The sequence below is a fragment of the Plecotus auritus genome (assembly GCF_963455305.1).
Source record: "Plecotus auritus genome assembly, chromosome: 2".
In the NCBI taxonomy this organism is placed as follows: domain Eukaryota; kingdom Metazoa; phylum Chordata; class Mammalia; order Chiroptera; family Vespertilionidae; genus Plecotus; species Plecotus auritus.
In genome coordinates, this window is record NC_137771.1 from 207906408 (window position 1) to 207920042 (window position 13635).

At 38.6% G+C, this 13635-nt stretch overlaps 1 protein-coding gene across 1 annotated transcript in view; it reads right to left on the minus strand.

Annotated features, from left to right (window-relative positions):
- The window catches only part of GMPS (guanine monophosphate synthase), a 55571-nt gene that overhangs the window by 21602 nt on the left and 20334 nt on the right, over positions 1–13635 (minus strand). Inside the window, exons 4-7 of the mRNA XM_080657262.1 lie at positions 10479–10576; positions 9160–9263; positions 4489–4682; positions 4071–4236 (exon numbers count right to left, since the gene is read on the minus strand). Coding sequence (XP_080513388.1) covers positions 4071–4236; positions 4489–4682; positions 9160–9263; positions 10479–10576 — 562 coding nt within the window. The remainder of the gene's footprint in view (positions 1–4070; positions 4237–4488; positions 4683–9159; positions 9264–10478; positions 10577–13635) is intronic.

The following is a 13635-nucleotide window of genomic DNA, read 5'->3' on the forward strand; positions in this document are numbered from 1 at the left end:
TCACCAGAACAACAGGCAAAAGTGACAGCAGAAAATCATGGCCCCACAGAAATTAAAAGCAATGGTTCATGTACAGTGATCAAAGTTCTCAGAACTACATAGACCAGTCGCTTGAGAAACTGATGTTTATGAACATACATTTAGTGATTCTTGACTGTCCCTTTATATTTAAGAACAAGGTATTCACATATTTGCCCATGATGTCAACAGTAAGGGTTTAATCTCCAACATTTAAAGGGAACTCATGCAGCTTAACAAAAAGAAGATAAACAATCCAATCAAAAAATAGGCAACTGATCTAAATAGACACTTTTCAAAAGAAGACAGAAGGAAGGCCAAGAGACATATGAAAACCTGCTCAAAGTCACTAATCATCAGAGAGATGCAAATCAAAACAACAAAGCGGTACCATCTCACACCTGTCAGAATGGCTATTATCAACAAATCAACAAATGACAAGTGCTGGTGAGGATGCGGAGAAAAAGGAACCCTCGTGCACTGCTGGTGGGAATGCAGACTGGTGCAGCCACTGTGGAGAACAGTATGGAGTTTCCTCAAAAAACTAAAAATGGAACTCCCAGTTGACCCAGTGATCCCAATTCTAGGAATATATCCCAAGAAACTAGAAACACGAATCAGAAAGGATATATGCACCCCTATGTTCATAGCAGCACAATTCACCATAGCTAAGATTTGGAAACAGCCTAAGTGCCCATCAGCAGATGAGTGGATTAAAAAACTGTGGTACATCTACACAATGGAATACTACGCTGCAGTAAAAAAGGAGTTCTTACCATTTGCAACAACATGGATGGAGATGGAGAGCATTATGCTAAGTGAAATAAGCCAGGCAGAGAAAGATAAATATCACATGATCTCACTTATTTGTGGAATATAATGAACAACATAAACTGATGAACAAACATAGATCCAGAGACAGAGAAACATCAATCAGAACGTCAAACCTCAGGGAAGGTAGGGGAGGGTGGGGGAAAGGGGGAGAGATCAACCAAAGGACTTATATGCATGCATATAAGCCTAATCAATGGACACAGACAACAGGGGGGTGGGGTCATGAATGGGAGGTGGGGGATAATGGGGGAATAAGGATACACATGTAATACCTTAATCAATAAAGAAATTTAAAAAAAAAAAAAAGAACAAGGTATTCAAAAACCAACTAAGATCTCTATCTATATATATAAAAGCTTAAGTGACTGAACGACTGGTTGACTGGTTGCTATGACGTGCACTGACCATGAGGGGGCAGACGCTCAATGCAGGAGCTGCCCCCTGGTGGTCAGTGCACTCCCACAGAGGGAGCACCGCTCAGCTGACTGACAGGTGCCAGATGCAGGGGCTCACAGCTGGTGAGCGCCGCTGCAGCAGCGCAAGCCTCTCCTGATCAGGACTGACTGGGCGCGAGGCCACGGCAGGCAGGAGTGGCAGGCGGCATTGGACTGCTGGTTTAGGCCCAATCCCCGCAGGCCACACTGAGGGACCCCACCAGTGCATGAATCTGTGCACCAGGCCTCTAGTCTATACATATAAAAGCCTAAGCAACCAAACCACCGGTCACTATGATGCACAATGACCACCAGGGGGCAGACGCTCAACACAGAAGCTGCCCCCTGATGGTCAGTGCACTCCCACAGTGGGAGCGCTGCTCAGCTGACTGCTGGGTGTCAGACGCCGGGCTCATGGCTGGCAAGCGCAGCTGCAGTGGCATGAGCCTCTCCCACCTCCATGGCAGCACTACCAAGCTGCGGCGGCGGCAGGCGCAGTAGGGCAGGGATGAGCGGGAGCAGCACGGCACCTGGCCTGGGCTCAGGCTCCTCTCTGGCTGCCTGCTGCTTTGCATACTACATCCCCTGAGGGGTCCCAGATTGCGAGAGGACGCAGGCCAGGCTGAGGGACCCCACCGGTGCATGAATCTGTGCACCGTGCCTCTAGTTTGGTAATAAGAACTGGTGGGCTTCACTGTAAGATGACAAAGCAGCTTGCTTTTTCATTGAGGGACCAACAGTGAATTTGTGGGTCTTTCTCTTAAGTTCTTTACTCCAGAGAAGACACCTCCAATCTCCTGCCTATCCACAGAAGTAGTGGTGGGGTGAGAGAGTCATTATTCAGTACATACATTTCTACTTAATCCTACTGTTTTTAATGTAAAATCTTACTTTCACTTTCAACTATGCCTGGCATTATTAATTTGCCGAAGTCCAAAGCCTCTCCTGTTTAGCCTCTCTATAGAGAATGAACCCAGTCCTCTGATGGGGAGGGACAACAGCAATTTGTTCCCATGTTAAGGAAAAGAATCTGCTTCCCAGATTTCCAACCAATCCATTTTAGGCTCACCCAGAGAACCAAGAACAACAAGGAATCCAATGCTTTAATTCCTGAGCCTCCCCAGAAGTCTTGCTTTTTGTTGGCTGGCTTCCTCCCCTCATCCCTACACCAAGGTTTTGGAGTCCTCCATTCTACTATGTTAGTTACCAGGAACAATGCAGTTTTTGTGGGGCTAAAAATTTTTATAATTTGGAAGCCTCTTTCAAGAAATAGAATTGAGTCCTAACTGATTTGGCTCAGTGGATACAGCATCGGCCTGTGGACTGAAGGGTCCCAAGTTTGATTCCGGTCAAGGGCACATGCCTGGGTTGCAGACTTGATCACCAGTAGGGAGTGTGCAGGAGGCAGCCAATCAATTATTCTCATCATTAATGTTTTTCTTTCCCTCTCCTTCCTCTCTGAATTCAATAAAAAATAACAAACAAGCAAAAAAAAAACAAACAAACAAAAAAAAAAAACAAAAAAAAAAACCAGGAGGGTTAATACATGAAAAAAGAAAAGACATAGAATTGACAAATTAAGTTATTTAAAAAGTTCACAAGGCAATACTAGGGTGGCTAACATGAAATGAACTATATAAAACGTATGTACAGGTATACCTCGCTTTGTGCTTCACTTTATTGCTTCTTCCAGATGTTGCTTTGTGTTTTTACAAATTGAAGGCAAGACCCACCACTAGCAATAGACCTTACTCAACTTTTTCTTAGCCTAATCCCAAAATGTCCACAGCTACTAAACCACCACCCAACAAAGGTCAAGTTAGAGAAGAGTGTTAACTTAATTAACTGTAAGTTATTAAAATTTCTTACTTTGCAAATTTCATAAAAATACATGACCATCAGAAGATAATACTAGGGTCCCTCCCAGGCTTTTGGAAAAGGTTTCACTTGTAAAGGGTCATGAAGTTTAAATTTATTAGCTTAGAGATAATCTGCTTTATCCATCTGCTTTCCACCTTCCAACATTTTGTTCAAACCATTAGCCCCATATTCCCTTCTCTGTTCTTTGTCCTTGTGGCATTACACTTGTTTTATATCCATGCTGTCATTTTAGTGAAGCTTTGACAAAAGAAATAGACCCATCTTCACAACATGTTTAATTACAAATCTTCATTTTATATTCAATCTTTGGGCAATGATTTCAAATAACTCAGTAATATATATGGTTTGCATCATTAAATTACTGACATAATTTCACTATAACTACTGATTGAATCTTGTTGGTTTTTGTTTTTGTTTTAAGAAAAGATTTCCACAAATGTAAATGCAGTTATGGCCTAAGAAGTTGATTAGTGGCCCTTAAAAAAAAAGTGACTGTAGACTTTTCAGTCCTCTTCTTCATATAAGCCTTACTGTTTGTAAAATAAACTGTATAGACATACCTTTATAGGAAGGCTTGGGTATTCTCATGCATAAATAATATTATGATGGAAAAAGATAACTTAAAAAAAAGAAACAGAATGAGTAGAAGAAAATGATGACAGCTGGAAAATGGTAGGTTTTTTATCTATATATAACATTAGGAGTAAGCAACAGTTTTAAAATTTATACTGGGATCCCTCCTGAACTAGGAATAATTATAAAAAATAAAAATAAATATTTTCAACCCTGAGATTACTGGGAAAACTGAACTTGCTTAAGACAATGTGCTTACTTAACCCATAGGCTAGACTTGATTAAACAAGTCCTGACATGCAAATTAACTTTTCTGGGAGTCATCAATACCTTTGACCTGAATTCCAAGTTTTTTGAGGGCCTCTTCTACAGACTGGCTTTCTCGTTTTCTCATGAAGCCATTATCAATGTGCACAGCAATGATTTGATCTTGGTTCAAAGCACGATTCAACAAAGCTGTACAAACTGTTGAGTCTACACCACCACTGAGTAAAACCTACAGGGTGAAATGTAAAAGATAAAATTGATTAAAATAAGCAAAAAGGAAATAAAAACTATCAGCTTCAATCGTTACCTAAGACATTGTTATCAAAGGAATGTATGGTAACTGAAAAAGCACTCTGAAACAGTGCAACTTACAAAGTGTATGAACCCAGTCAACACTGAAGGGCTATAATGTTGAGGAAGCCAGCTCTGAGTTCTAGTATTATTACATAAATTCATAGACTTTCAGATGTAAATTGCTTACCAAAACTTTTGATGTGCCTACTCTCTCTTTGATCTCTCGAATGCACTCCAGTTCTCTGTTCTGCACAGTAAAGGTCCCACTGCACCCAGCTATATCATAAAGGAAGTTCTTCAGTACTGCTTTCCCATTTTCTGTAAGGCCAACTTCAGGGTGGAACTGTACTCCATATAATTTTTTAGATTCATTTGCTATACCTTTACAGAAAAAATAATCCCAAATTAAAATTTTTTCATACTGAAAAGACTCCACTAGTATTCACAATAACTCCTAATAATGTCTTCATCAATAAATATGAAAATTGTTATGAGTTAGCTGGATTTTTAGCAACAGGAAAAAATAATAAAAATTCTATTATCATGATCTTTCTTTATAGAAGTCTTTCCTTATGCAGCAATTAGTGAACTATGTGATAATAAAATAAGTCCTACAGAGATTATTTCATAGTAACCTCACTTCTCCACCTAGATTACTTCAAAATCTTGACTATTAAATGTAATAACTCAATATTGGTTCTTGGACCAGCATGGCTTTCATCTAGAATGTGCAGGTACCAATTTTCTCTCTGAGAAGAATCTCATATATTAGACCAGACAGAATACTTCAAGTGTACCATTAACCACAAATATAACTTCACTAACTGGACTAATGTGCTTCTGACAATTACTGATTAACTACTGGGCAGCAGATGTTAGAGTAGATATTTCACATGTGCATGTTTTACCCATTTATGGCTCTGAGATATCAAGAAACTTGCCTGAACTCACAGCTAGTTAGTTACATAGTTAAAACAGGCCTGGAAGACTTCCAAACTCATACTCATTCTACTATACCAAACTCATACTCATTCTACTATACCAGTGGTCGGCAAACTGTGGTGGCTTGCGAGCCGCGGTTTGCCTCTCTGTTGACTAATGAGTTTGCCGACCACTGACCTAGACTCTCGATTCCAATAATTAAATTACAGGCTGTTGTTCCTTGTGATTAAGCCCCTATGCCAGTGGTCGGCAAACTCATTAGTCAACAGAGCCAAATATCAACAGTACAATGATTGAAATTTCTTTTGAGAGCCAAATTTTTTCAACTTAAACTTCTTCTAACGCCACTTCTTCAAAATAGACTTGCCCAGGCCGTGGTATTTTGTGGAAGAGCCACACTCAAGGGGCCAAAGAGCCGCATGAGGCTCGTGAGCTGCAGTTTGCCGACCACGGCCCTATACCAAAGTACCTCACACTTTCTTTAACTTGGCTTCAAAGACACCACTGTCTCGATTCACTTAATTATTTCACTGTTTGTTCCTTCTGAATCTTTTGTTAGTTTCTCTTCATCTTATCCCTCTCCACACATGCAAGTTGCCCACTACTCAGCCTTAAATCTCTTCTCTGTACATTCTGAGTGATATCACTCTCATGACCTTAAATTCTACCCAAATTTGTTGGTACACTCCCAAATTTGTACCTCCAGCCCAGTTCTTTCCTCTCCAGTCCAGACTCATATATACAACTGTCTACTCATACCTTCATGTCAATTTTTATTAAGGCATCTTTAATTAAATATGCAAACCCAAACTTATGCAATCTTCCCCATCAGGTAAACAGAAATGCCATCCTTCTGGCTGCTCAGGCCAAAAACTTTGGGAGTTAAACTTGGCCCTACCCTCATTTCCCCACTCCACATGCAATCCCAAAAGTAAATCCTCTCCCTTCAAAACATGTCAGAATCCAGTCTAACTTCCATTTCCAGTCTGGAATGTAAAAAGCTGGAAGATGCCACTATGTCCTAACAAGAAGTAAAAAGCTGACTACTGCCCTTGGAGAGACCGACAGTGAATACAAAAAATGACAACTTAACATAGCAGAAACCCATGGGTGCAAACTGCTGATGTGTGAAACCTGAACACAACTGATGAATTGCTAGAGGCTCAGCAAGAACATATCTGAGAGACAAAAACTCCAGAAGGACCCAGTCATCAGGGGATCCCACAATTTTGTGAATTTCATGTCCAGCAGGATTTGGTAAATTTTTCCTAGAAAGGGCCAGAGCAAGTATTTTTAGCCTTTGCAGGCCCTACTGTCATCAAAGCAACTAAAAGCATCAATAGACAATACCTTAAGAATTGGATGCTGCTTTGCTCCAATAAAACTTTATTTATGAACACTGATATCTGAATTTCATTTAATTTTCACATTATAAAATCTAATTCTCTTTAAAAAAATTTTTTCTAACAATTTGAAAACATAAAAACCATTCTTAGCTTGCAGGTTATAAAAAAAACAGACAGTGGCCCCATTCAAGTTGAGCACAGAGGCTTTTGCAAGTCTTCTCCCATAAGGGTGTCTCCAGCACAAAAGTTCTCCCAGCATAGACACAGCTGATCCTCACAGCCAATTGGCCTGGAGGTCAATTCCTCCCAGTGATACCAACAACAATCAAGACTTAACTACAACAAGGCTGAGCACACAGCCCACAAAGGGGTGCACCAAGAGTGTCTACTTCAGGTAACTTGGGAGGCTGAGCCACTGGGCCCTATAGGACACCTAGCACACAAAGCCACTCTATCAACTCAGGGAAGCAGCCAAAATGCGGAGACAAAGAAACAGATCACAAATGAAAGAAATGGAGGAAAGCAAACGACTGGATATAGAGTTCAAACCACAGTTATAAGATTTTTCAAGAATTTTCTAGAAAAGGCCGATAAATTTAGCAAGACCCTCGAGGATATGAAAAAGAACCAACTAGAAATTAAGCATACACTGACTGAAATAAAAAATATTATACAGAGATCTAACAGCAGACTAGAGCAGTGGTCGGCAAACCGCGGCTCACGAGCCACATGCGGCTCGCGAGCTGCGGTTTGCCGCTCTGTTGACTAATGAGTTTGCCGACCACTGGACTAGACTAAATGTTACCGTGTAGTTGGAGGCTGTGAGGATTAAGCAATTGTGGCATATTGTGTGCAAAGAGGTAAAGGGTAGTATATGACAGTGGTTGGCAAACTCATTGGTCAACAGAGTGGCAAACCATGGCTGGCGAGCTGCATGTGGCTCACGAGCCGCAGTCTGCCGACCATTGGACTAGAGGATCGAAAGAATCAAGTCAAAGATTTGAAATACAAAGAAGCAAAAAACACTCAACCGGAAAAGCAAAAAGAAAAAAGAATCCAAAAATATGAAGATAGTGTAAGGAGCCCCTGGGACAACTTCAAGCATACCAACATCAGAATTATGGGGGTGCCAGAAGAAGAAAGAAAGCAAGATACTGAAAACCTATTAGAAGAAATAATGACAGAAAACTTCCCCCACCTGGTGAAAGAAATAGACTTACAAGTCCAGGAAGCGCAGAAAACCCAAACAAAAGGAATCCAAAGAGGACTACTCCAAGACACATCATAATTAAAATGCCAAGAGCAAAAGACAAAGAGAGAATATTAAAAGCAGCAAGAGAAAAACAGTTAGTTACCTACAAGGGAGTACCCATACGACTGTCAGCTGATTTCTCAACAGAAACTATGCAGGCCAGACGGGAGTGGCAAGAAATATTCAAAGTGATGAATAGCAAGAACCTACAACCAAGATTACTCTACCCAGCAAAGCTATCATTCAGAATTGAAGGGCAGATAAAGAGCTTCACAGATAAGAAAAAGCTAAAGGAGTTCATCACCACCAAACCAGGATTATATGAAATGCTGAAAGGTATTCTTTAAAAAGAGGAAGAAGAAGAAAAAGGTAAAGATAAAAATTATGAACAACAAATACATACCTACCAACAGGTGAATCTAAAAATCAAGTGAATAAAAAAATCTGATGAACAGAATAAACCGGTGAATACAACAGAATCAGGGACATAGAAAGGGAGTGGACTGACAATTCTCGGGGGAAAGGGGGTTTGGGGGGTGTGGGAAGAGACTGGACAAAAATCGTACAACTATGGATGAGCACAGTGGGCAGGCGGGGGGGGGGGGGGCGGGGTAAGGGCGGGGGGGGTGGGAACCAGGTGGAGGGAAGCTATGGGGTAAAAAAGAGGAACACCTGTAATAATCTGAACAATAAAGATTAAATTAAAAAAAAAAAAAAAAACAGGCAGTGACCCCGATTTGGCAGGAGGCTGTAGTTTGCTGATTCCTTGACTACAGGACAAAGTCCAAGTCCCTTATATTAAACTAAGAGTGGTCATTAAATGGCCACTGTCCAATTAATTTTACTTTTCATCTCCCTTTCATTCTCTACTCCAACACATACAACAACAGGACTACTTGCTGGATTTGACCCAGAGGTCAGTTTGCTAACCCTGGTTCAGAGAAATTGTTTTGCAGCCATCCAAGATACATGCCTATGCATACCTAAGAAAGGCATTTAAAAAGGCAATTATAAATATAGCACCCTAGAAAGATGGACAGTTCTCAAATTTTTCCTGAGCTATAAAAGTATAGCTGCTGTTTTATATCTGAAAAACTTGTCAGGATAAACATTTTTAAAAGTATTTCAGAGCAAACCAGTGACTTCTAGATAAGCCTTCTAATACTAAATTCCCTTCACAAATTAATGAATGATTAATCCTATGACATTTAAGTTATCTTTTAAAAATAAGAAAAATCAAAAACAGTATCTCATAAGAAACATATTTTAGATTACTAAGATAAATTTTTTAAAATCTGCAAAATTTTAGAATTTTCACCTGCCACGATGTTCCCAGAACGTGCCACAACCTTGAATCCATCAGCTACTTTATCTACACTATCTCCATGAGTAAGCAAAACAATTTCTTCCTTCTGAAGGCCCCTAAACACACAAAAAGTAAAATATAACACATAAATATGTTAATTAAAGACATGATTAATGGGTTCTTTTACTTTTTTTTCCAGCTTTTTTGAGACATAATTAACTTAAACATCATGCAAGTTTAAGGTGCACAACATAATTATATATACAGTGAAATAACCACAGGAAGGTTAACACATCCATCACTTCACATAGTTACCATTTTTTGTGTGTGTGGTGAGAACATTTAAGATCTACTCTCTTAGCGACTTTCCCTTATTACAATACAGTGTTTTAACTGTAGTCACCATGCTGTACATTAGATCTCCAGAACTTATTCATCTTATAACGGGAAGTTTTTTCTTTTACTTTAGAAATTCTAGTTTGATCAGGAAAATAAAAATAAGCATGTAACAGTGCAACCCTCCTGGAATTCAAATTTTTTCTATCCATTATTTTAAAAAGCCAATAAAAGAATATTAAATCTAGGTCAAAAAAATGGGCTTAACCCCAAACATGGAAAAAAACAAAAAAGATAGCAAGTGGCTAACACTTAAATTTTTTGGTCTTTCAGAAACTGAATGTAAACTCACCAATTTATCTCTTTATTTATTTTTAGTAAAGCAGAGATAAATAATTCTAGGAAGCTAGTGAACAGCTCATTCACCAATTTTAAAGTTATACACCTAATATATTATCATGTAGCAATAAAATCAGTTAATAAATTCACTGTATTAAAAAGACAGCATACCAGGTACAGTTATGCTCAATGTAGATAAAGTTACGAGGGAAACAAAGCACATATTAAGAAATGAGTCCAACAAATAGGTGGATTGCTAAGTAACAACAAGAATGTGGTGGGGAAAGGTATATAAATGCATTTGGTAGATGCAGGACAGTTTATAACAGTATCCATCTGCCACATCTGGCATACATATTTAGAATCACACTCTATATCAAAGAGTGAAAAGGGAAAATGTTGGAATCACAATATGCAATCCCAAATAGGTATCCAAGACTGCAGAGGTGCTTTTAAATTACATCATAAATGCTTTCCTTACTCCTAGTGAACATCACCACCTCCTCTGCTGTCTTGCCACGTAACTGGAAGACAAATACTATGACAATTACACCTTTGGCCAATACTGAATTACAGTCTTCAATTTTGAAGCATAACAACCACAACTTTAAATTAATCTACTACTACTCTCATTCATCTAAAAATATCTGTAATACCTGAATAATGAGCATGTGTTATCCATGGTAATACTGAAGACTCCATCTTCTCTAACATTTTTTTTGTGCACAGTACCTCCAAATACTTTATTCATCATCTGTTCAAAGATAAAATAAATTAATGTTAATATAAGTCAAAAGAAAATTAGCTATTTCCTTAATTACCCTAATTTCATAATTATATTCCTTGTTTTCAGGATATATTATGTCTATAACCAAAAAATAAAAGGAGTTTGATAAATGTAGTTACCTTGGCATTATTATATAATTATACAGTTAATTAACAGACACAGTTATAAACAAAACTAGATTAAAAATCTGACCTGAGGTTAATTTCCATTAAACACCAGCAGATTTTCCATTTAGTGTACTTTAATTAATTCATCTGTTAAAAGTAAGTTTCTCTTATACTTTCATCTGAGTTCAATTTAAAAAGTAATATGAGCTTCGAAAAGGCTATAGTAAACAACAGAAGATTTGTGGTATTAAAATTAGATATGTATAAATTCCTCCAACCTGTTTAATCTGTGGCCCCAAAGGAACAGTCTGAAAGCTGGCAGAAGACTGTGCTATGGAGATGGGATAAGCAAAAAAAATCTGGTCTTTTAATTAAACTCATTTGTTCAAACCCCATATACCTACAGACTTTTATTTCAAACTAGAGGCACAGTGCACGAATTCGGCCTGGCATTCGGGATTGGGCCAAAACTGGCTCTCCAACATCCCCCTCGGGGTCCCGGATTGCAAGAGGGTGCAGGCCAGGCCAAGGGACCCTATGGGTGCATGATTGGGGCTGGGGAGGGATGCTGGAGAGGGACTGTGGGAGGGCTCCAGGGTGTATCCATCCTGTCTCACTCAGTCCCAATCGGCCGGACCCCAGCAGCAAGCTAACCTACCAGTTGGAGCATCTGCCCCCTGGTGGCCAGTGCACGTCATAGCAAACAGTTGAGCAGCCTTTGCATGTCATTAGCATATTACACTTTGATTGGTTGAACGGCCGACTGGTGGACTGGACACTTAGCATATTAGGCTTTTATTATATAGGATGGTCTCTTCATCATGCCCTTCTTTGTGTCAATCAATCTTATTTACATTTACAAATGCCCAAACTCCCAACACCAAATAAATACAAACAAGATTTTTACAAATATTAAATTTGCACTTGATATGTTTGCTCCATAACAGGTGTCATAAGATATCTGCCATAAAAATGCATGATGCCAGTTGACCCAGACTCCATCAGAAAAGCAGGCAAATGCTACCTAAATGTTCATTCTTATAGTGCAGTGGCACATTCTTCAAAACCATCACCAAATGCTGCCCTCTATATTCTCCTCTTAGGCATTCACAATAAGCCTTCCTGCAATGAAAGTTTGGGGTAAGCCTATCAGAAAAGAAAACTTGCTAAACCTTATTTAACCCTTTGTACGCCATAGGCGTCTACAGACACAAACTGGATGGTTTCTGTTTTGGATGCATGGCAGTTAAGTGGTTAAACCCAATACAGGTATAACTCATTTTTATTGCACTCACCACTTTATTGCTCTTCACAGATGTTGCCTTTTTTTTTTTTTAACAAATTGAAGGCAAGATCTTCTTCCACCAGCAAAAAGATTACAACTCGCTTTATTGTGGTGGCAAGAGGCTGTAGTTTGCTGACTCTTTGACTATAGGACAAAGTGCAAGTCCCTTATATTGAACAAAAACTTGTCATTAAATGGCCACTGTCTAATTTCACCTCTTATCTTCCCCTTCTTTCTCTACTTCAGTCATTCAAGCTGTGTGATTACCAAAACAGAACATGTTTTCACGTCTTCAGGTCTCTTCATAGTCCCAAGGGACTAACAAAGTATGTGGCCCAGAGCAGCCATTCAAATTTGCTGAGTGAAATCTGCTTCTATATACTCAAAGAAACTTGTATCAATGAACCTCTAATCTGTAGTTCTTAATTACAAGACAGCTGTACGATCAAGATAACCAAAGCTGTTGGAATTCTATACAATTTTAAAGTCCATTAAGTTCAAATTAAAGGCTTTTTTATAAAGCCAATAGCTTGCAGTAAAGATTAAAGCTATGTCACCTGTTCAGAAGGCTTTCATACTTATTTTTGGTTCCTGACTATACAACTTAAGGTTGAAAGTGCAAGGAGTTGAGGCCCTGACCAAGTAGCTCAGTTGGTTAGAACATCCTCCCCATAAGCCAAGATTGTGGGTTCTATCTCCATCAGGGCAACATACAATCAACCAGCGAAAACATAAGTGGGTGGGGCAGCAAGTCAATCTAAATCTCTCCTCTCTCTTTCTCTCTCTCTCTGAAATCAATAAACAAAAACAAAACAGTGGAACAACAAATTGATGTTTCTCCCTCCCTCTCTCAAATCAATTTTTTTTAAAAAGTGCAAGGAGTTGAACAATCAGCTTAGTGTATGTTTGTGGGAGATGGGGATAATTTTCTGTGTAATAAAGAGAATTTACTATCTTATTAAATTTTTGTTTTAATATTCTATTTTAACTTAAAGAAATGTTTTTCAGCGTGGATTCCTGAAAATCCCAAAGTCCTAAATGCCTCAGAGAAATCCCTGTAGTACTCTAGGTCTACTACCCCCATCAGATCAGCCCCTATTTTATCTATCTTATATGCCAAAGCTTTACAATATTAGGTTTGGGAGGAAGACAGAGAAATTCTGTAAATAAAAACAATTTGACAAAACCTGTGGAAGTGTGTAAAAAATCAAGTGCTTGTAAAAAAGATGTTTCTTAGAACTCTAAAAAACATCGACAACAATAAAAAAACCCAAATGAAAGTATAAAGAATGAAAAGTCACACAATCTAGAAACTATCTGCAATGAAGTCACAAGCTATAAATTGTTTGCAATATACATAATTGGTGAAAGTTTAGTATTCAGCGTATACAAATGAATTTTTAAAAAAGACAATTTAATAGAATACGGGCAAAAATCATGTTTTACAGTAAAGCAGACACAACGGCAAATAAGCATACAAATTTTACAATAATATGGAAAATGAACACTAAGACTACAATGTGATCCTATTTAGTGCCTTCTCAGATAGAAAAATACAAACAACAAAAAAGTCTGACCATGTCAAGGATTGGCATGGATACAGAGCACAAGAATTTTTTTTTTAAAATATATTT